The sequence below is a fragment of the Gallinula chloropus genome (assembly GCF_964237585.1).
Source record: "Gallinula chloropus genome assembly, chromosome: 2".
In the NCBI taxonomy this organism is placed as follows: domain Eukaryota; kingdom Metazoa; phylum Chordata; class Aves; order Gruiformes; family Rallidae; genus Gallinula; species Gallinula chloropus.
The window spans coordinates 123943484-123969038 of record NC_140086.1 but is presented as its reverse complement, the minus strand read 5'-3'; the positions used below and the strand labels follow the sequence as shown (position 1 = coordinate 123969038).

The following is a 25555-nucleotide window of genomic DNA, read 5'->3' as shown; positions in this document are numbered from 1 at the left end:
CTGAATTGTAGTCGCAAAGGAAGAGTAATTTAGCTATTAAAGATGTAGTTGGCTTTGATTTGTAGTCCTCCTGAATGGATTGATAAATAGTATGCATTACGTAGTATTACACTTATATCTGTAATTAACTAATTAGTCTCCAAATCAAAAAGGGGCAGAGGTTCCTGGCAGCAACCTATGGAACCTTAATATCCTGGATAGAAACCAAAATGTGAGAATCATACACGTGAGAAAAATGCACTTGAAATTTTTTTATTAAAATAAGGATTGGATAGAAAACAACAGTGTCCTGTTGCTTTACCTTTATTCAGACCAAACAATTTCTTACACTGTTGACTTCCACACAGGTAGTCTGTGATGATGACGGACTACTACTGTGTTTAGAACCAGTGTTCCACCGCTAATCGCTATTCGCATGCACATGAACACTTCTACACTTTGACAAGTATGCCTGTGTGTGTGAGCACACACACAGTTTATCAGCACAGACAGCACAAGCGTGGAGGGTTGTGTTTAAATGTTCAGAACAGTGTTTTGGCTCTCATCTCGATCAGAAAAATGTTTAGAGTCTAACCCTCATGTGAAGTTAAATAAGTTAAAGGGGTACAGCTTTATTTTAACCAGTTGAAGATCTGTCACGCAGCAAACATTCAAAACCAATGAGGCTTTGCTTCTCATGAATACTGACAAGTTAACGCTTCCTTTTTAATTTAAGTGGATTTAGGACATGACAAAGTTATTTCTCGTTTTATTACATCATAAACCCATTGATCATACTTAATACCACCACTGTCTCTATGTTTCATACCTAAGGTACTCTCCCTGTTTCCTAACCCTATTTGCCCTGCGGGCAGGTAGCCCCTGACATCCAAAATCAGGAGTTTTTCTATAGGTCATTGCCACCATATTAAATTCCAAGATCTTTTAACCCTGGTCACCACAAAGCCAATCAGTAAGATGCTTAAAATAGTGACTGTGAATGTCGTCTCTCTTCTACTGGAACTTATCAATGCTAGTAGCTCTAATAACAAGAAAAGGCTTAAAAAACAAGAAAGATGGAGGTAAGCAATTACCCATTCATCTCCCATGCAGCAATTGCTATCAGTTCATGAAAACAAAGGAAAAATATACATATTTTTAGCAAGTTATTAACAAACAATATGGAGCTAAGAATTCTAACTCTTGTCATTGAACTCTGACTGACTGACACTCCCTCTTTCAGCCTTAATTTGTTAGATTTCAAACAAAACTAATGGAATTCATACTCAGTTTGCTAGCTGGCACAAACAAAAGTACGCAAACCCTGAACACCAAAGGTAATGAAGCATGAGCTGTCATTTAGCTCTATAAGGTTTGGAAGCTGCAAAAGCTAAAACATAAGAAAAATGGGTAACTTGCACGCAATAAATTTCCTTTCTTCCCCCTTTATGAAAGCCTCTTTGCCTGTCATTTTTATTCTTTAATAGTTAATGAATTCCATGTAATTGCCAGTTTTCTGCCACCTCTTTGTCCCCTACTGCAAGAGATCTAATCTATTCAGGGGAAGATAATTGCAGAGCTCTTGAGACAGAAGGAAAAAAAGGAAGAATGCAAGCACTGCTCCATCTCACCACTGTTGTGCGCCTCCAGCTGTGAGGCAGAGTTGACAGCGACTTTGCATAGTGAACAGTACAGCAGTCTTTTTGCTTTTTCTTCCTCAGTCTCGACGGAAGGGCATGTGGTGCTGCTAGTGGCTGTCGTGGGGATTTTCTCCACTTTAGAGGTGATCTCAGTTGTCATAACACTGCTCTTCCGGATTTCCACGGTCGTCGTCGTTGATATTGCTGGTGTCCCTGTGGTAACGTCTGTGGGCGAAGAGAGGAGATGGAAACAAAAAAACAAAACAAAACAAAACAAAAGGTTGTGACCTTTAGCATTTGCTTCTTTGCATCCTAATGCCGTTAAGTGCACAGAGAGCTAGACCATGCTGGTGATGGTTTGACTACTGGCAATGAACTAAATCTGACCTTACTCTTTGTATTTTGTGCAGTTACAAAATACAGTACTCCCACGTACCGAAATGCCATGTATTCCTTCTGCTGCTTTCTGTTAGCACCCAGTAAACACAGAATTAATAAACTGAAAGGACAGGTCATTAAAACTGTAGTGTACAACAGAAAGATAATCCACTAAAAGAAGTACTGCAAATGACCAGTACAATCGGCAGTTAAAATTCATACGCAGCACTTCAAATGCGTTAACTGCCTTAACTGCCACAGTACTGCATAATATTTAATGCTGGTTGAGTAGCCAAGCTGGAGTTTTAATATTCTGCACTAATAAAATTAAAATAATTGTCTGCTCTTGATATCTGGTTTTAAAATCCAAACATTAAATTAATTCTTCACTTGATATAAGCCAAAACTAATATTAAAGGAATGAAGGTAATTATTAACACACAGTATAAATAACAATAAATCATTATTATCCATTAATACATAATATATTACTAATATTACATAATAATAATGTATACTAGTAACAGTAATTAAAAATAGAGCTTTCTATATCTGCGACCTCCGCAAAAAATAACTGTATTTCTATCATGTGTGTCAGTGGTAAGTTTGGAAGAATCGTAAGCGTGTTATACACCTAAATCTATTCAGAAACCTAGTTCTTGCAGCTAGGGAGTCAGAATTTTTCTTTAGTTTTCAAGTCCAAGTGAGAGAAAATACACAATGATATTGTGGTTTGAATAGTATATATATGACATTTGGATATGGCAGTATCATTTGGTAGATAAGTACTCAGCTGGGCAGAGGACTATAAGATCCAGCAGTGAGCTAGAGGAGAAGATGGCAAGGAAGGGACAGGAGAAGTAGGGAAGGGACAGGAGCTGTTCTGCCTTTGCCGTGTTCTGTTTTCTCATATTAAGCCTACTGAGTAGCAGCTTCCCCCACAAGAAATCTTAGTTACTCTACTTGGATTGGGTACTTTCCAAAATAGATGGCTCATTTCGGTTTCATACATCCCTTGGTGTTAGAGGTGTTTAACCTGAACTATGCTTTATTCATTGCCACCTAGTAGAATAAGCAAAATAAAAATTCTTTTGCTTACAGATCTCAGTTTGTGCTGTGAAGCAGGACAGACACAAAAAACCTGATACTAGAGGGGCGTGTTTTAAACTGGTACTGTATTAATGAAGAACATGCCTAATAACCTAGCAGGCAATAGCAAAGTGGGAGCAAGCTCCAACACACTGAAAGATGTGATTCAAAACAGTTTTAACACACTGGAGAAACAGTTTAGATGCCTTTCAGTAAAGACAATTACATGAACCCACACTCAGTGCCCCCCAGCACTGCTTTTTTTTGGGGGGGGAGGGGCGGAGGGTGTTGTTCATTTATTTAATTTTGGGCTGGTTTGTTTGTTTGCTTGTTTTTCAGAAAAAGCTTTCAGTAGCAGATAACAAGATGAACACAGATACCTTGCATCATCATGTTATGAAACTGGTCCCTACCATACTGACAGTACAAAGTGAAAGATATGTGAAGTATTTTTTTCTCCTCTAACCAGTACGGAGGTCCTGTGTCCAGCCTGCAAACTGCAAAGTCAAAAATTATCACTTGCTTTGTTGTTCTTCCAGAAGCAATGCAAATGCAAACCAGCAGAGGGGTTGCGAATGAGGAAGCCAAAAAAATAGAGCTTTAGAAAGCATGGACTGCGCATATGGAAGATGAAGGGTAAACACTGACAACATTTTTCATCTCTGTAGAAGGTAGCTAAAAATAAGAGAATAAACTCTTCTCCCTGATCCCTCCTAATAGGACAAGGACTATTGGATTACATCAAGAGAGACTTAGATTAGACATCAGGAAATTCTTTCTAATATCAAAGCTTGTAAAACCTGAAAATAGCCTACCTACAGAGGTCTGGAAATATTGCCCACTGGAGGACTTGGAACTGGCTGAACAAATGTCTGCAGGAGCAACCCAGGTATGATGCCACTTCAGACAGTGGGAATAGGACCCTTCAAGCCCTGTCAAGTTCTATATACATTGTGTGTTTTGTAATGTTCCTACATGTTCTCCCAGACAGTTTTTAAAAGCTATTATTCATAAATCAAAGAAAGAAGAGTTTGACGTGTGAATATTCTACATATTGCTATGCATTAAAGCATATAGCAAAAATAAGGTCCCACTTGAGGTCTAATAATTATTTTTTTTCCCTGAGAGTGAGTCTGGGGGTGGTTATATCCAGGTACTGGGGATGTCAAATACTGGTGCAGAAGGAATGGTGTTACCTTGCTTGAAATTCTGTTCTTACTTATTATTTTTTACAGACCAACAACAATAAAGTTTCAAAAGAAAAATACTATTTTGAAATATTAAACCTTTTGTTGGGAAACAAATGAGCAAATGAAGCCTCTGTAGATCTGTCCACAAAACTATACATTTAACTACATTCCATCCCAGGGAATCTATGTCGATGTTGGCTTTCCTTCAGTTGAAAGCTGCTGCGGTGAAATTATTTTCCTCAAAAGCTCACTCCCAGAAGCACATAACACTGTTTTTAAAACTTCAGTTTCTTAGTCCTGGGACTACTGCGCAGTAGTACGCCCAGCCAATGGACTTTCCCAGCGAAACAGCAGGCAGAGGGCAGATTGCAACAGGGAGAGAGGGAAGGAAAAGAGAAAGAAATCATTAACATTCCCTAAGGATTGATGGCAAGGGTGGTGCTCATTCTGATCTTGCAGGAAATTATATATTTACATCAGTCACCATTACCAGCTTTGCAGTGGAAGGGTCAGAATTTTGCCTTATGCAAAACATAGAACATAATTTCTTTATTTTCTACAGGGAAAAAATGAGGCAATGAACAAACAAACAAATAAAAAGCTTAAATAAATGCAGATTTGATTCTACCTCAAATATCTGACCTCCTTTACCTATGTTGGTCTAATATTTCACCATGTAATTATTTTAAAGTGAAAAGGAAATACGATCGATTATGCTAGTCCTTTTGAGGGTATTTTGATATGCATGCATGAAAGCAGCATTGTATATAAAAAATAAACTAAAAATGGTAAATGTCAGCTGCTTATTTTTCAACTAACAAAAATATCAAAGTTCAGAGAATATATTCTGCTCATATGCCCTTCAAAAGGTGCCCTATAATAATACATTATATATTCCACTAATGCAAAATGCATTCATGACATCCAAATATACAGAAGAAAACCATCCAAATTCACTATCTAAAAGCCATAGCACATTTAAAGATGCAAAGCTGCTCCTCCTCATATAACCTTTAGAATTATCTGTAGGAATTAAGGAGAAAACATTCTAAAAGCTGTCAAGTAAGCTTATAAAGAGGGAACTCAAATCCTCTTCTCACCAGAACTTCTAACCTTACCAGCATGTGTATCTGAATATATTACAGTGTTGCAGCCTGTACACAGTTCAGTGCCCTAAATACAGGGTACAGCATTAAAGGTACAAGAGATTAAAAAAAAAAACAACAAAACCAAAACAACAAAAAACAAACCACCACCAAAAAGGAGTAGGAAGGCATTTGAATTGATGCCTTGAGGACTGAATCAGCTTTTCTTAACATCATATTATGACAGTGCTTTAAGAGCTATTTCAATAATAAATGATCTAAAATTGAGCTGGAAATTCAGTCACAGTCAAATGGAAGATTTGTTTCTGGTGACGCAGGCTTGCAGCACTGTGCTATTTTCATACCAGTGGCCTGCAGCAAATATTCATTATTGCAACTGTCACTGCTTGGCTTTGGCATAGAAGCTGATTGCTAATATTGTATGGAACTGGACTCCCACAGCAAAAAAAGGGAACATTTCAGGATTCACAATAATCCATTTGTGTTCCTGGTCTTAATATAGCAATAGAAGAAAACATTATTATTATTATTATTATTATTATTATTATTATGCATAATTAATTAAAATTAATCTTGCTCACTGGCAAAACAAAATATTTCTTTTAACAAGACAAAGCCAGATTACAAATATTCTGTAGGAATTGACTCCTTCATGTACTACAGAGACCATAGTTCAAGTAAAAAACTGGGTGTGTGATTAAGGTCCTCCTAAGTAAGCAGGATTAATTCTATATCCCAGCTACAAGACTCATGAATTTACTTTAAGCTGAAGAACCAGAAAATTACAATTCATGTTTTTCTTCTGAGTTTGTGAAAGTCTCACTCATCAGTTTCTGCTACTAAGCATATGAATTTCTTATCCTGAAACTATAAATAGACCCAACAGAGAAAAGTGCTCTGACTTCAAACAAATCACAACTATTTATGAGCGTGTTTTTTCTTCCGCTATCTCAAGTGGCACAGATTTAAAAATATCTGATTTAGCACATACCCATGCATTCTGCTCTCATTTAAATCAAACTTTGCCTTTGACATGAAGCGATTGAACATTTGGTCCATAATGCTGTCCAGGAAAAACAAAAACCCCTGACCCAACCAACACCCTGCACAAACTAGAAAGCACGTTCTTTCTCGTGACAGAACTGGATATGAAATATTTCACTGTACTGTAACACCTCTTAGCATTGCAAAAATGTTGTCAGCTGGCTCCCTTATAGCAAACCTTCATCAAGTAACAGAATGCTCCCATACAGATGCTTGATACTGGCATGTTCAAAAGAGTCTTGGCGTGTGATTTTCCTGCCTACAGGAATACAATAATCCATTTGTGTCTGTGCTCTGTGTCCTCTGTAGTAATTACATTTGAAGATTACATGCCATTTCTTTTGAATTTATAAATATAAAAGTGGAGTATATTAAAAACAAAGTACCATCTCAAAAATAACTCTGCAACAGACTTTTTTCTTGCTTGGCTGACTTTCTGAACTCATATGCTAAAACATAAGCATGTGTGCTAGCACATTAGCTGGCTCTGGCACTTAAGCAAAACCCTTAGAGGAACTTTGACTCAAATGTATAGGCTCCTCCTCCTTTACATGTGCAGAATACAAGCTAGCATATTTTGTGGTTGCTTGATATTTGGCCCATTACAATACATTGTACAGAAAATTCTTTTGGTATCATATTATGAAAATTCCATTCATTAGACTTAGTTTTATATTCAAAACCTGGATTCAATCTATTTTTTTATAGATATATATTTCCCAGAATGGATATCTTTTACTTGGAGAGACAAGAGTATATTTCTAGAAGTTAGAAGGACCCATTTTTTTTTTAAGAAAAACCTAATTACAACAGCATGGTTTAGAGCATCAAGTACCATACAGCACAGTTGCGGTTTTTTGGTATAAAAAATGAAAACATCTGAATGACAGTTGTGTACTTCATTACTTTATGATAAGTCCTCCTTCAGCAAAATGACATGAAATATTGGAAATTATATTTACCTGATCTTTTACAGGATGGATACTAATTAATATGGCATAATGGAAGAGTCAAGAGCTCTGCAGTAATAAACAAAGCTGTGCATGACCAAACAGGAAAAGAATTTTAAATTTTTTAATGAACTGCCTCTTCTAATCTTGTTTTTCAAACAGCAGTTATTCACCTGTTTTCTCTCCCTTCCCCTTTCACTGCCCTGGTTATCAGTCACTTTCTTGTTAAAGTTCCTTGTTACTTTGCTTTGTCTATGTGCCTGCTGTGATTGCTTTTGATACCCAGAAAGTGAAACACAGCATTTCTAAGGTATTACCCAAGCTTTTCCTCAAAAGTACAGAACAATCACTACTGAGAAACAGGACTGAAAACTTTCCCAGGACCAGCATGAAAACTAAATACCAGGAATTTTCTTGATTTGTAACCGGAGAAGCAATGACCTCAGTATTTTGACCAGTCCCTGTTTTTATACCATTTAAATAAATCACATTATACACAGTGTTCATCACTCAGAAACAAAGGATGAAGAAACAAGTGGCTCTACAAAAAATGGCTTCATTTTACTGCTGCTCCATACTTCCCAGTGCTATGCCTTTGTGGTCATGTGATGGGAGGGAGACAGAAAAGAGAATGCTTGCTTACAAAAAGTCCACAGAGAGAGCAAGAGTGAAGAGAAAGTAGCAAACTTCGTATATTTGCTCTGTGGATTATTTTTTCTCCTCCAGTTCAACTCAATTCTACCAGGTCCTAAAATGACCTTCTTCATTAATTAGTAGTACAAGATTTTCTAACGAAATTATACCTCATTTTTACTAGCAGTTCCCTTGGTTTAAAGCACAGTTCATTAATCCTGAACAGGATTAACCGCAGAGGGATGACTACATTCCTGTTGAGGTTAATTGAACAGAGCTGGCAGCAACAGCAACAGCTGGGGGTAAAAGGCCTGTGGAAAGGGAAGGAGGAAGGTAGGGAAATGTCATGCTGTGTCTGAGTTTTGGGTTTCTGGGCAAATGTAGCTGAAAAAAACCATGACTGGAAGGAAAGGGGACGATGAGGAGAAAGCACATATTTTTCAATGTATTTTAAGGAACTCTTGGCGATATCTGGATTTCAGTGCTGAGCTGTCCCTTCTATCATACACATCTCTCCTCAGCCAGGCAGAAAGAAAAACTGCTACTTGCAAAAGGGTCCCCGTGCAAGGAGCTGTAGGGGAAGAACGTGTTGCTGGCTGAAGCCATACTCTTGCCATTTAATTAATGAGACTTGTGTAGTGAAGAATTCAATTTGAAACCAGGACAAAGTGCTTGTTTAAAGGGTGGAGATCATAGTCAAGCGCAAAGAAGATTTTTGCAGATCACAGTCTCACTGGCTCTGCTAAAATAACAGGTTTGCTATTTTGACTCTGACTTGAAGGTTATACATAAGAAAGGGTGTGAGTTTTAATTTTTGATAGTTTTTATTTTGGAGGCTGCAATGTAAAACATTGCTTTTAAGAAAAGGAATAACACATGCATATGGTGGTTCAATCACATAGGACAGCTGTATCATCCTATACATAGGTCTCTCATGCTCAGCAACATCAAAGGCTACGCTGGCAAATTGCCATCAGTTTTACATCTGCACATGCTTCAGTATGTATTTCCCAACTTTTAAGTAAAATCAGAGTCAAGAATATATTTGCAGCTAATCTTAATGCATAAGCAGAAATTAAGCATCAGTTGAGTTTACCACCAGTAAAAAAAAAAGGACTTGAAAAATATTTCTTGAAAGCTTCAGGCCCACTAAAGGAAAAGGTTCTGTAGGATATACTACAGTAACATGAATCTGCCTTGAATGTACCTTTCTGCAGCACAGAGGCCAACACGTGCACAGCAGTCCCCATCCATATTATTAAACTCCCTTATCCTCCAAAACAGGTCAGCTGCACATGAACTGCCTGTTGCTCCTTGGCTCGTACTGAATTCCAGACTCTGCCCAGGGATACCTGGGAGATTTAGCTTTGGCCAGAAGTCATCCAGAGACAGCTATAACAGTGAAAATGAATGGATGATTGTGTTCCTGTGTCCAGGAACATCCTTGGCACTGTATGAATCACTAGTGCATACAGCAGTCCAAAGTACTATTTAAAAATAGGCCTTGCCTCACCACCAAGGTGTAGGTGATATGAATTATATCTAGTCAATACTGGAGGCAGCACTTCCCCAGGGTGAATTCACTGAGCAACTTTTGTCTCTGTCGCTAACAGCAACCACGTCAAGGTATTACCTCCCCACCAGACACCCATTAGGGCTTTAACTCAAGCCACATACATGGAAGAACTGGTACATAATTGCACTGGTGCCTCTGCCTGCTACTCCAGCTGCCCTGACATGCCCACCCCGCAGACATCGGGAAGGACGCAGCAGATGAGCTGTTCTGTTTCACCTTACACTATCAGCTGTAGTGAGGGAAGTGAGCTTTGAGATGGGCTCTTCTGAACTCTCTTTCTCTTTAACAGAGACATAGAGCAGACACAGTCCAGGCTACAGACTACTGGAGACTCAGAAGTATTTTTCACAAAACAAGCAGGCTGGCAAAGCCTATTTAAAACCTGATATCAAAAACAATTTACTGTGGAATCTCTCCCCCCAGCAATCTGCCACCAAAAACAAAGAAGAGCAGAGAAGTATTAATCACTGGCAGAAGGAGAGAAAATACATTGCTTTCATTAATCAAATGGAACAAGGAAAGAATGAGTGAGCTGCACTGCAGATTGCACAGGATTGCTCTGCATTTTAAGCAGGGAGTTGATTTTTTTTGTCGTTTGCATTTTAAGCAAGTCGAATGTTTTCTTTAAAATCTACATCTAAACTTCAAGTTTCAAAACAGATTTAGTCCTAGAACCTAGAAGTGAATTCAAGTAAGTAGAATTCAAAGCAGCATTTCTGAGAACTCTTGACTTCTGACTGCCCTCCTAAGTGTAATACCTCATGGCATTCTCCTGTCTTGAATCCAGGAATAATTAAAGCTATTCCCTTTACAGCAGCTTACTTCCTTTACTGGAGAGCATTGAGCTAGTAAATCTGGTTTTGGCAATAAACTAATGTTGTGTCTAATATAGGAATTGTCAGAAGCTGTACAAGCATCTGTTGTAACTGTATAACTTTTTTCACTGGAGTGAAGGCAGGGAGAGGAGTGAGGAGACGTACATTATTTCAGACGTGTGTCTTGGAGTGCACTGTAAGGAGAGCCTGTAGCAGATGTGTTCTGTGGACTGATCAGCAATGGCTTTCTTACAACCACCTGCTCTTCCATAAGTAGTTGAGATACCAAAAGCCCAAATTTTGGAGGAACAAATTTCACGAGGAATCGATGAGAGAACAGAACAGGAGATGGTAATGTTATTATCCTTGGTCTTTAGAGTAAATAAGTGCTTTGACTTTTCTGCTATCCCATTTAGATTTTCAGTAGTCCTCTTCAGTCCAATGCTTTTACAAAGAATTTTTCCTTTGGCTGATCACATACTGTTGGTAACATGTTTCATATATTGACAGATGCATCCCAAGAGTAGCACCTGAGTGAATGACAGGGACAAGAAATCTCTTGCAATTTCCAGAGAGTCCATGAACAGAACTTTTACTACACACAACTGCAGTTACTATGGCCATCTGCTTAACTTGATTTTACATCTCCAGCAGGTTTCATCATCTATAAAGTAAATGTACCTACTATTGCCTGCATCCCCTCTACTCCATTCCCTCTCCAACTCACCACAGGTCACTTCTGGGCAAGGAGTAAAACAAAGGGCTTATGAAACACTTTTTATCACTACAGTTAAAGACATTGAATGATGTTTACAGAGAGTTACACAAACAATTCAGAACAGCAATTTCTAAACAACTTCTGTCATCATAGTTTCTGGCATGCTTCACAGGGTTGGGTTTTTTCCTTATTCTTAATATTTTAAAATAAAACAACTAATTTGTGCAACACTACGGGTTTTCATTGGCTATCACATGTCAGTCTTTCCTTTATGTTCAGGCAGCCTGCCACCAACTGATCTATTAGTTTAATTACATTAGTTGGCAAAAGAAATGTTAGTAAACCAGAGTGAGATCAGATGCACGGTCCTGGGATTAGGCAAAGATCAAAAGAAACCTGTCTACTTCAATTTACTGAGTTCCTTCTCATCAACTTTTCTCTTTGCCCGAAAACTCTGAAATAACCCTTTTCCTCTCTTCCCATCCACTCCCTAGCACCATCCACACATACCCAGCAAAGAGGTTATCAGTGCTGTGTTGTTTGGGATATTTATCTAGTTAGTATCATAATTTTAGCAGTCAAGCTCTACACAGAAGAAAAATAGAAGAAGAGAAGCTTTCCTAGCCCAGCGGTGCTCTTCTGGTGAATTATATAAAGACTTTTACAGACAAGGGAAAAAGTGAAAAACACAAATATATTTCATAATGGTACCAATCATACATATCATTCCTATTTTCCACTCTTACAGAACCGAAAACATTATTTAATTTAACCAGTTACACAATAAACAATGATGGGTTTGTATTTTAGGACATCAAGTGAGCAGAATAGACCTTATTAAGGAAATCACTGCTCTTCGTTTACAGTGACAGAAAAGCAGAACAGCTGCATATTAATGACAATTAGCATCAAACAACAGTGCAAGACTAGCAAGTGTGCAGGATCTCAGATGAGGCGTTTAATTCTTGCTATGCTTTGCCCTTTTCTTACTCATTATCTTGCAAGGCTGACATTAAAGGCCTGTGTTATTTGGAAAACTGAAGTGATGTACAAATATACCTAGAGTGCATAGTTAATTTTTTTGGACAGTTTTGTCCAATACTTGTAAAGATGAAAGTTCTCCCATGTTGAGTGAAGGTAGTTACATTATGAGTGGCGTGATACTTAGGTGATTATTAGCCATAGGCAGTGAGAGCTGCAACCTGTTCAGAAGAAACATCATGGAGGGACATTTGAAGAAAACCGTCCTATGCAACAGAAGTAGGGCTGCCAATAATTGCAGACTGTTTGCGCTAGTTCTGTAATGGTCAGTCTTTCACATTTTGTTTTCCAGTAGGGGAGGATATTAATGAACATTATTACTATTTTTTATTAATTTCTTGGTAGACCCAAATTGTCATTCTTTACATGTGCCACATTTTCCTTTGTATGCAGTTCTTTCCCTAACAACATAACACAGTAGCAACAAAAGTGGTTTCAGCTTCCCTTCTAAATGTGGCTGCAAATATTACACCACTTAAAAGATCATACCCTAGCTCCCTTGGTTAAATTTTTTTCCTTTCTTGTACATGACAGTTATTCAGACATCATTAGATCTGACAGCATTCAGGCTCAGCATCAGCTCTTAGAAAAGAGAAAGAGAGAATAAAACTTCTTTTCAGGAGCATAATATAGTATACTGCTGGTTCCTTAGTTTTCATTCTGTCATATCTCTTTTCCATGTACACTGTAAGAGAGAAAAATATATGAATAGAAGTCTATGAAAGGACCAATACAAGCCCAGATATTAGAAGGTTGCCCTCATTTACTGCTATTTTATGAATGCGTATTTTTCATATTCATATTTACATAGCGTCTAGGTGAATAGGTGCGATTTGCCTGCAGCCTTTCAGATATACAATTATTCGTTAACAAACAAGCAACAGCCAGGTCACCGCTCCACAGCCACACCTTCACTCATCTTGGTATCACTAACTTTTCTCTGATCCACTTTTCCTTCATAAAAAGTAACATTGTTAGCACTTCTATAATGCCATCAGATCTTATCTTAACAATTCCAGTTCAAAGACCTACTGAGAAGCAGAATACACAGAGAGTGAGGAACAATAGTAGCAATTGGAGCATACAATTAAAACCAGCAATCCAGAATAATTCTGTGTAAAGTCTGGGGAATTGCTGGAGGGATAGCAAATAATAATTTAATGATTGAGATTTTCAAATTTTTTTGGTGAAACCTTCTGCACTTGTAAAAAAAAAGTAGTTACTTGGGTGAAAAATACAGAATTAAGAGCCTAATTCCTTATATTGGCTCCCAAAAATTTTGTAAAGCAGTTGTAGCATGACTGCATTAGTAGAGAAACAGCATCTGCAACAACATACTTCTGAACACCCTTCAGCTTCTGTATTATCCAGCACAAGAGCATTGTTGCATCTCTCAGCACTGATATACTACATTGGTTGTGTCAGGATTCTAACATTGCTACCACAGTATACAAATGAAATCACCAATGGGTTTACTTAGGATCACTTTGCGTCACACAGCATTTTAGGAAACTCAACAGGGGCTGGGAAAGATGACTGCACTGCTCTAATGGAATGAAACTTCAAATATGTCAGTCCCTGAACTGGCAATACACACTACGAAATGCAGGTTTCAGCCTCTTAGATCATTTCAGTGTTTCCATTTATGAAAACCAGATTAATTCATAATGTAAAGAATTTGGCCAACATTTATACAAATACTTTCCTTACATAACATTTATGCATTATCCATTTGGCAGGCAGGTAGAGAGCTTGTTTGGCTCTCTTCAGAAAATCTGCATCAGTTCTGACCTTGTAAGCCGATTGATTATAGTGGTACTTTATCTACAGTCTTAAGAGATATATTGGTATAGATTTTTTAAATTTTATTTGTGAGTGGGAGCAAAAGACTGTAAATTGACCAGAAAAGAGAATACTGCTTCCTCTCAGAGGCTATGAACTGTACATCAAGAGAATCTATAGATCATCAGTTGTCCTGATCCATGACCATGAGAAAAATGTATATGCTTGAACAACTGTATGATTTTTCAGTGGAAAAAGAACTTTTTTTGAAAACAAGGTGGTGACAGAAATGACCGAAGCAACAAATCCAAGCTCCCACTACCAACAATTATCAAAAACCTTGATGCTGCCTCTCTCCTATTCAAAAGGCTATACATTACCTCCCCATGCTCACAAATTAAAAAATGTGAAATTAGCATGAAAATGACTATACTACTGCAAGCCAAATGTATCATATTTACAATATACAACATCATCACAATTAATTTTACCACCAATTTGGAAAATGGAAGGGTTGTGAAGCATTTGTATTCAAAATAAGCCTTCTGCCAATTTTCCCCAGAAAGCTACTGTACTGTGGTTCCCAAGTCTGTTCACTACATATCACTAAGATATCTGACTTCTTGTATGTCCAAGTAATAGAGAAAGCAAGGTTTGTCATGGCTGTGGATTCTTTACACATACATAGAACAGAAGACATTTTCATCTTTCATTTCTATGGCAGGAAATCACATTGGATAAACACTTGAATATCTACTGCTCCTAAAATGAATTGTGGTGACAAAAAATAGCTGAAGATCACAGTAGATGTGAATGAAACTCATTCAATCTGGAAAATGTACTTTGCATCATCAGTAAAATTCTGCAGGAACGGAGTCCGTAGGTCAATTATAAACATTACAATTCAGAAATTACAAGCAGTGCTCCAAAACTATGTTTTCATAAACTTGTTCTTAAAGCTTTCAGACACTTTTTATAAGAAATTAAGGTGAAATTCCATCAGGTAAGCAGTGTGATGATCTAAACATAATTCACATCAACAAAACAAACCATTCACTCATATCTTCAACCTATGCTTCTTAGTATAATAGAGATGATGTTCCAAGACCTTAAATGCAGGAGCATGCAGTAGAATATGCAGCTTTGAGATGAAAAAAGAACTTTACAGATACAATACAAAGAAGAATAGACCTCCCAATCTTACATGGTAAAGCTAAAAATTCACTGAGGTAGACTGGAGCCGCCATTAGCCACAAGAGGAAAGCATTGGGTGCTTTTTAGTATAAGCAGACCTGAAAGATAAAACTGCATCTTAAGCCCTTAATATTTTAGGACAATATTTTTAATAATGTTTTAATTTGCTAACCAGCCGTAGCATTTAGATAGACAGCTTGAAGGCAAGTCAGAGTAGAAAAGTCAAAATGGCAGTCTTGAAAGCAAACAACCATCAGTTTCTTGTTTATTTTTCCTTCTTTTAAACTGGAATTTTAAATTATTTTTCTAGTGGTTGGAGTTTTTTTCCACATAAAGTTTGTTACATATTTTTGTATGCCCTATTATGCCTTATCTTTCTTTTCTACTTATGGGAAAAGCATATAGAAAGCTTCATAAACAAAACAAGCAAGCAACCAACCACTTAAAATCCACTTACTGTCCATTTCAATATGTAATCATCATCATTGTCTTCATCAGGCTGTAACCTCTCATACTTCATTGACAACAGGACTTAATTATACCAGAAAAGATGATCTGGATTCAAATGCCTTATAGTCTTTGCTCTTTTGGGATCTAAAGACATAGCCACAATAACTGACATTCCACCTCTATACTAGGTAAGATTGTGACTGCAAACGGGACTTCTTGTAACATCTTGTCGTAGGCATAATCTCAGAGAACTTGACCAACTTTGGATAAACCTTTTATACCGATACCAGTATTAATCTTCCAATGTTTTCTATTGCATACTTTATCACAGTTTACATTTCTGATTTCACTGCAAGCACATAAGCAGGACTTGCAAATGGTCTTTTCCCCCTGAAGAAAGAGTCATAGCTTTAAATCATTCAGTGCATGAACTTGAGAGCTGGGAAGCAGGTTTTTCTAATGCATTAATCACAACTTAGTCAACTGATCAATCCATCTCTCTGCAGACTTAAGTTTTTCGCTAATTCTATAAAAATAAATATGATTGCACTGAAAAGCATCCATGCTTGATAACATCTTTCTTTTTGTGACTTCAGGCTGTAACAGCTGTTTCAAATGTCAGCAGATAGGGCAGAATTAAAAAGGATAGACAATGTGGACAGGGGAATTGCAGATCTAACCTACCCGTGTCTAATGCCAAGAAATCTGCAGATGGATAGCTGATTATCAATTCTTTTATCTAAATTTGTTAATATTTTTAATCAGTCCAAATGTGCAGCTGCCACAGTGCCAAATTAAATGAGTCCGATAAAGATCTCTCCTTTGCCCTATGGGGATACTGAAAAAATGCCACATAACAATTGACATCCCAGGAAAAGCAAGGTTCAGCAAAATATTAGGATAATCATTGTTTTCAAAAAATATCTTTGAAATTAATCCTACTAGGTTTTATAGAGCACACCCATCTAGCATATTTCCCCCAAAGATACAGTTTACAAATAAAAACCCAGGCTTCTCCTGTCATTGCACATAGGTGAAAGTCTCTTGCAAGCTGATTACATCCTATCTCTGACTGCCAAGTTATCCTCTGAATGCATTTCATGACCTAAAACATTCCTTAATTTTTTATCAACAATAATCACTAAAACTATGCAAGTGCTTTGCACGATCTCACTTCTGATTTAGTATGATAGGTTACTGCAGTTGATTCTCCTAAGTTTGCTGCTGGTAATACTGGTCTATGACATGACATAATCAAGTCATTCTCAAAGCAATCACTAGGAGTGATTGCACTCCCCAATCACTATGGGCTGAATTTGCCATACTAGAGTCCTAGTTATTCTGCTTTTTTGTTCAAATGCAGGTTGAGACCACAAATCAGAATTCTTCTATAGGTAGGACCAAAAAATGGAACAAGATAAATTGTTCTTGCAACAGCAGAGAGTATGAAATGTCTCAAAAACGGGATTTTGCAATAGATCCCTTCCATGAAAATAGTGGGATTTTTAGATTTCCACATATTCTTGTATGTCAGATTATAATTACTGGAACTAACCAGATGAATTTAAGGGAGGATGACAATAGGCCTAAATTGTGACCTACCTTTTCTTAAATATAATTTCTCATACCTGTTAGCAAAGTCCATGTGGTTCTTTATATGTGTTTTTTCCAAAACAAATGCTTCAATGATGTTTTTTCTAAAAAAAGAAAATAAATAATGCCAGCATCCATACAACAACAAACCAATCTGCATGCACGATGGAGGGGAACAAATGGTAAATATTTTTTTGCTGTTTCAAGCTTCCAAGAGGTAATGTTTGCATCCAAGAGGTAATGTTTGCATCAGCAACAGTAAATCAAATGAGTTTGGAAATTATGAAAAGTATCTCAGCAATGTTCTTATAAACTGGAAACATATATTTAGCTCAAAAGTCTACCTACTCAGCCTTTAAAAAATTTCCATTAAGCTTGTCTATATATGCTGCTTTTTTTCCTTTGAACTTTAAGGTCTTTAATGTTTTTCCCCTTCGGATTCTCTTCTTTTTTCCCAGCCTAACAGCTCAGTAATTCACTGGCTTCTGGTTTATGACCAAAGTCTTGTGCTGCACTGGCTTGTATCACCAGTATCAGCAGCTGCTGTTAAATCACCTGTCAAATTTGCAAAATTCTCACTCAATTTACCCTGAATGTCAGACTTCCACTTTCCATCCATGTTTCCGTTCATGTTGTTTATACAAGGGTTCTGCTGGGACCAATGGATGACTAGCTTTAGCTTCATGCACACATGATCTTTTAATACCAACTGCCTCTCCACTAGGAAATGAAGAACAAAGCAAAATTCTAATGTAGGTTTGTGTTTTATGTACTGGGAACCCCTGATTTATGTTTGAAGTAGACAGCTTTGCATCTGAAGTATCTAACTGGAGAGCAAATTATCTGAGCTATTGTGCATTACAAGTTCATTAATGTGCAATACACTTATCTGTTTTGGAAACAACTTTATCACTTTGCATATGTGGAACGTAATCGGCTTGCATGTGCAAAAAAGCCAGTTTCTATGAAAACTCATTTACTGGTGTAGATCAGATGATGATGATAAAATCTTGCAAATTGTGCTTACAGAATTTCATCCCAAAATGATGGTCTTTCATACAACATTTTCTACTCCAGACCAAAATGTCTGGACAGTTAATGAGATCTTTGGAAAAATATTCACATCAGTTATAGCAGTTATGAGGTCTTACAATTTCGGAACAGACCTCTACAATAATAAACAAAGGTATAAGGATATAAGGGATGCTTTGGAACAGAGGGGGTTTTTTTCCATCCTGATGATAAGAAGAGAATTGCTTAATCACTCCTATATCACAGAACCAAGAATGTTCCTCTTGAATGCCATGGAACTAACGTGGGAGTGAAAAACCCTTCAGCACTTCCTCAGTTCTTTCTCCTCCTCCTTGCAAACGTGACTGGATTGAAATCCAGATCCACCAGACGAAATTAATTCAAAGAAATTCAAGGTGAAAAGCCCTAGGTTTGGTCTGCAATTACTACTATGAGTTCCAAACATAAATCTTCCAGAGAAGTTCACAGAAAAATTGATTAGCTATGATTTCATTTTAGTAAATCCCTATTACCAAGAGCTATATGACTCCTTAGCATCGAGTGATTTGTTTTAAGAATGCCCACTCCAGTTGCAGAGTCTAGGATGCTGCATTATTTTTTATACAGTTAAACACATACACATGTGCATGGACACACTATGATGTTTTAATATTACAAAAGAATCTTTACTGCTTCCCCAGTACAGTGTTTTTTTGTGTGAGGAAAGCAGTTCTCAGCTACTGACAGTGATTTGCACCTCCTGTCAAGGTACACTTTTAGCATTTTGAACATGTACTGTGCTGATGCTAAAATCTCTGTAATAAAACGTGATAGTAAGTAGTATACAGCAGCTCCATTTGTGAATCCGTCTGTCAAGGACACACTTCACTGCTTGGTCTGTGAAATATTAAATTGCATGAAGAAAATACCATTTGCTTTGTTTTAAATAATTATGTTTTTGTCCGGTTTTATATTAATGGATCAGCTTGCCTGTTTTCCTCTCTAAATTATTGTTTTACTTGGACACATCTGTCCGCATACATGACAGCAAGAGTTGAGGCTTATATATTTGAATACCTCTGACCTTTTAACTAAATTTAGGGCAAAGTTCCAAACTGCCATAATAGCAGCAGTAGTAATACTTACAGTATTTATTGCCTGATTTTTCAGACTGAAGTCTTGACATGATATCTCAAACCACTCTTTTGCTGAAAACGGTGCAGAGGTATGGTGCAGTTTGAAACATCAGCCTCTTTCTGTACCAGGCATTGAAGTGGCTTGATTTTTTTTACCCCCCCCAGTGCTCCAGAGGTGGTGAGTCACTTCAATGCTCAGTTTTGGAGGGATCTCCTTGCTCATGTTAAGGGACATATTGAGTAAACTCTGAGCTTCTTGATGGAAATGTGTCAAGCCTGCTTCCTGTAATGTTTCCTTTTTTTTTTGGTTTTGATGAGAGTTGCTGGGAAATAGGAGGATTTCCCACAGATGAATGACAAAATCTGAGTTCTGCTGTTGTACCTTCACTGAAATTATATAAAGTCTCAATAAATGCTTCTAAGGCTAAGAAAAGACAGGCTTTTTACTCATAAAATTTCCTAGCATGTATACATGATACAGTTAGAACAATTAAAATACTAATACTTCACATACCTATATATCTGCAGCATCATTAATAAATAATATAAATTTACCATTGTTCTTAATTGGCACAACTTAATTTATACTACCAAGCTTGTGTAAAAGTCTTTGTAGGACTTACGCCGTCACTTGAGAATATTAAGAAAATATGGAAGTAGGTGTGTTGTGGGAGTATAGAGGAAAAAATCTGGAAGCCTGTTTAAGAGGAACAGGCTTTATGGAGAGATTTTAAGAAGCAAAGGATATGGGGGTTATCTAGCACATGTGAAGAAACAGCTGTTCCAAGAATAGAAGTTAAATATAAAAGCAGACACCAAAAAGGCATGGAACAAGACAAAGAAATCTCCTAGAAAGCACTGCACAGAAGCCCAGGGCTGTGAGTGTTCAACAGGCAAAGAAAAAAAGACTAAAGAATAATTTTGTATTTTTGATGGAAAGCTTTTGATCACAGACTTAAAAAGTACATACATGTGTATGATAGAAGATGTTTGCATCACGTTTATCTTCGCTGTTCAGGGAAGCAGTATCCCAGAGTGGCAGAGCCAAAAATGCTTTTCACTAATGGGTCCACTGACAAATATAAAATACAAGAACTCTATTTTGGAAAAAAACACATTAATATTATCATTAACTTAAAAAAAAAAAGTCCCTTCAATCTTTTCTCTATGTTCATGAGTTTCAAACATATAAAGTATCCTAATTAACTTTTTCACTTCTTTTTGAGCAGTACTCAGACACAGTACTGACTGTATTGAATGATTCTCTATCAGCACGTATTTCATGTACTGCCAGAATGACTTGTCTGACCAAGAAGACATTAGCATCATTAACAATCTTCACCTATGATTATACAGACTTTTTTCTGCAAAAAAATTTCATAGGTAATAGAGAAGTAGGTAGGTATTTGATATTCAACATTGGGTATAGCATAATTGCTTTCACAGCCTAAAGAGAAGGTATGTGTTTCTGCAAATTCACACAGAAATATTGCTGTGATTTTGGAAGAGATATTTAAAAAATAAAATCACAGACATTAATTTAAATTACATATAAAGACAAAATAACATGTCTTTCAAGAAATAAAAACTTTTTCTGTGAGACAACAAATGCTGTAAAGTGAATTTGGAATTAGTCTATCACAGTTTTAGAAACTTCTGTCCTGCACTGGTACCAAGAAAACTTCCCCACAAAAAAAAAAAAAAAAACAAAAAAAACACACAAACCCAAAAAAGAGAAGTGGTTTAATAGTCTATAAATATATTTCTCAGGTGTCTGAAGTTAGAATAAAAGCAGTCATTAATGGATCATTAAAAAACCAGAAGTTCTTTGATGGTAGCAACCACCTGAAACAATTTTCCTTGAGATTACACTTCCTTCACACTGAATACATCAATTATTCTATCTAGAAAGCAAATTTGCCTTAATTACCGGTTCTCATCTCAAGGACTGATTTTCCTCTCTTTAGTATAGAGGAAAAGTTATTCCTTTGTTACCCAAGAAGCAACCAGTGGATGGTTCACAGAGATTTAACGCACTGAAACAAAAAATTTTACTCGTTGATTATCCAAAAAGAAAATTTAAAACAATTTGGAATGAGTTCCAAAATATTTAAATAGTATCTAAATGGCAGAAAATGGCAAAGATAAAATTATTCAAATAATTACAATTAATAGGTAATTTAAGAAGCAAAAACTGCTGACAAACTTTGTTCACTTACTCTTTCAAATATAATTTGGTAGTCCAGAGCAATGTGCTATCCTTTTATGTAAAGTATTCAATTTTGAAATTAAATCTAACTTAAGTACAAGGAGTACAGGGAATTCAGCTAAGCAAGAATTAACAAAATACCACAATAGTATTCCAGTAAGTGAAAAGGGCATATGTTTAAGCTTCAAAGCATCTATCTGACAAGGCAATTCAGCAGGTCTTTTAATTTAGTAAAAAAGTTATGTTTATCTTGGGAAAGGAAAGATTAAGAGTTATTCTAGGGTCATTAGAAACCCTGAAAATAAAATTTCAAATACAATCGACAAATACAAAACTGTTTACTGCATATGATCTCTCATAACTTCGTTTTTCCTTGCCTCATAGGGTGATTTTTGTTACATTCATGGGGTTGATGTCACTAAACCTTTAAAAAGGAGGTAGAAAGCAAGAAAAAGTACACAGGTCTTTAAACAAGTCTATTAATACACAGCAAGTTTTGGGTTCACTTTGGGTGTTCTTCCCCAGTTTTCTCTGCTTTAATCTGTCAAAAGATTACTGTTTTACAGTAGGCGAATTACCAACTTACTGCTTCCCCCCTCCTTATTTTTCCCCCCCTCCAGAAGGAATGTCCAAATAACACAGCAGTAGTTCTATTCCCAAAACTCCAGCCCCTTTGAGGCAGATATTCCACTAACTTTTGGCAAGTGTTGTCCAACTGAAATCTTTATCTCCTATCATACATGCAGCCCACATGCCCTCCCCACTTCCAGCTTAATGGATAACAGATGTCAAGCTCTTCTCTACAAGTGTGACTCTTAAGATAGGGACTGTGCTTCTCCTCCAGACCCAGTGAAGGGATTTCATGGATCATTCAAGAACAGTATAAATAATGACTTGCACATGCTGACGCACATCTTATGGAATATATGCAAAAGGCCTACAAACAGTAGCCTTTTCAACCCAATACATTTACATAAATCCTACTCTGAGGTTCATTATGGTCTTACAAACATCTGGACAAGAAACATAAGCTAATCAGTGCTCAAGGAGATTTAGGGCATGCTAATAATAAAGAACATGCCTAATACACACTTAGAGCACATGCTTTTACTGAAGGCAATAGCATTTGACAAGGAAAGCATCTCTTCTATACCATAAGGATTCAGCAGTTACTTTTATTTTCTTGCAAAATGATCTTAACTTCAGAAGGAACTAACAGCATTTCATTACAGCTTCAACTTATCTGCATTACTGATTGCCTGAACTGGACAGGCTAACTCTAACATTAAAGGAAACACTCTCATCTCACGTGGTGTGAGATATTACTTGGCCTACATCACCCACACGTGGATATTTCTATCACAGAGAAGTAAAGACACTAAGTAAAGCACTGGAAGTAAAGCACTGGAATAGGCTGCCCAGGGAGCTGGTGGAGTCTCCATCTCTGGAGATATTCAAGACCCGTCTGGATGCCTATTGGATTGATATGTCCTAGGGAGCCTGCTTTGGCAGGGGGGCAGGGGAGTTGGACCTGATGATCTCCTGAGGTCCCTTCCAACCCCTATGATTCTATGATTCTAATTAAACCTGTGCGTTTTTGAGAGACAATGGTTGCAAGAAATGCCAGTGGGTCTAAAATTAAATTGGCTCAATTTAAAATAAAAAATGCATTTAACTCCTGCATGTGTGTTAAAATAGGGCTTGCTGGGCACAGGCTTTTGATAATGGATGTAGGAATCAAAATGCTAAACTGGCATGCATAATGTAGACTTGTTCTTAGTCTGAAAGTGTTTGACTGAACTTCACACGCTCAAGCAATCATGAATTACTGACTGGGAGAGAACTGTCCAGAACTTGCTTTCCTTCATATGACTGTATTTTTTTTCAGGCATTGCAATTGGACAGTCATGGCTAAGGAGGCTGAAACTGAAAAGCTGAGACAATTTATATATACTTCTGGGACAAAAAACAATATAACCTGATAGAAAAAATGAAGATGTCCATGAATCAAGAAAATGTCATATTAAAAATACATTTCTGAAAGATCTGGAAATTTTCTGCAGAAATCTGTGAAGTGTTTTTTTTTATTATTATTCCATAGTATACCTGGTCTTAATAATACACAGCAATATTGCAGAACTCTTTCTATTAATTTTTAAAAAATAACACACCATCTCTTTAGTGGAAAGAAACTATAGACTAAGTCCTAGACTAAAATATGGCTGTCTCAATAGGCATATCAAATGCACGCTATGTTTTAAATGTTCAGAGGTAAGATGCGATATTGGTTGTCTTCTATTCCTAGCGGGACGTGTGGAGGATCAGCCTGGAATTTAAGCTCCGTGGCCTTTTTTTTGTGAGTTCCTTAAATGTTTGGTGCCTGAGGTGAGAAATAGGCCCTAATATAAATAACTAAAACAACTGTTAAAGGGTGCATATTTTTCATTAAATGAAAAATATTTAAATATTTATTGTATTTTGCTGCAAAGAAAGATTACACTGAGCATATAACAAGCATAAATTTAAATTTAAAATTAAACCAATTTTGAAATATAATAAAAATTATTCTCTGTGTATATGCATATAGATAATTAAATTCTGTATCAGCAGTTTCAGAGTACGAAATAATAAAAGGAGCACTATGAATAGAATGCTTTACCTCATTTTTGTAACTAGGTAATTTTATGGAACATTTGGCATTAATTCCCACAAACTTTTCACTGTGGAGTCAGCTATCGTTTTGTCAAAATCACATACATTCTTTCTTTCCCACAATTAAAAAACCTACTCTAAGTTCAGATAGCCTTCAGACATCGCTGGGGGAGGGAGATGACATGTTTTTATTCATTCTAATTTGCTGGGTGCACACTCCACATTCAAGCTAGCAAACAGCCCTATTGCTTACAGTATGGAAACCAACCGAGATATATGTGGTTCCTTCACTTTACACATTGCTAAAGATTTACTGAATGCTGAATGAGACATTTGCTCTCCTCCCAAACTGTGCAAATGAAAGATAATGTCAATATTGATAGACAGCACAGAGCTGAGGTGGGGGCGGCGGGGGGGGAGAAAGTGTTCAGCATGTAAACCTTTTCTTAACCAACTCTCCCAAAATTTCCCTTTGTATGGTGTCTAACTGGCTGAACTGTTTGGCAGTCAGCTATGACAAATTAGTCCTTTGGCAGTTTATTTTAGTAATGAATGTAGCAGTTAATCCTTTATTGGAGTCATGTCCACAAGCAACATACAAATGCTTACAGCAGGTAGCAGGTCTGACATGCTGCAATAATTTCACAGTGGCTTGCTGGTCAATGAGAGAAGAGCCCCTCTAAAGATATTAAAGATTCAGACAGTGAAGCCCTCTGGAAGGAAGGGACCAGTGCACCAACACTGCTCAAAAACAGCCCTCTGCTAATGTCACGCACTCGAGCTTCACTATTTCACCAAAGTGCACAATTAAAAAATTCATCATAAATGTTTTCAGCTGAGAGAAACAGCAGTCCTGACAAGTTCATTTTGACAGGGGAGAGTCTTAATGAACATCTCTTAAATACTCATTAAATTTTCATTTTCTTTTTGGTTTTGATACCCACAGCTTGCCTTTCATAATTCCTCAGAGCCATCCCTTATTGTCTAAGCATGATGCCAGTACTGTAAGCAAATGCAAACACAAAGCAGTATCAGATGCATCACAGACAGGTAATGAATTTTTTTTTGTGTAGGCATTTATTTGAAATGTCCAGAAAACACTCAGAAAATGCCTGTAAAAAATGGGAAGAAATGTCAAGTTACATTTACCAAATAGGTATTAAAAGATGTAAATTCAGGTATGCACATGTGGAAGAGCGTGAAGTGGATTGGAAAATTCATGGAAGAGAAATAAAAATAGACTTTTTAATATTTTGAGTTGTAGTGTATGACTGAGTTTACAAATAACCTTCCTGGAATTCAGGAACTAGGAATTGAGAACTGAGCTGTACTACATGGCCTCAATTAGATTGAAATTAAAAATCCCACA

At 36.9% G+C, this 25555-nt stretch overlaps 1 protein-coding gene across 1 annotated transcript in view; it reads right to left on the bottom strand.

Moving 5' to 3' along the window:
* The window catches only part of ZNF385D (zinc finger protein 385D), a gene marked incomplete at both ends in the record, with an annotated part of 417992 nt that overhangs the window by 5760 nt on the left and 386677 nt on the right, over positions 1 to 25555 (bottom strand). Inside the window, one exon of the mRNA XM_084260182.1 lies at positions 1611 to 1844. Coding sequence (XP_084116308.1) covers positions 1611 to 1844 — 234 coding nt within the window. The remainder of the gene's footprint in view (positions 1 to 1610; positions 1845 to 25555) is intronic.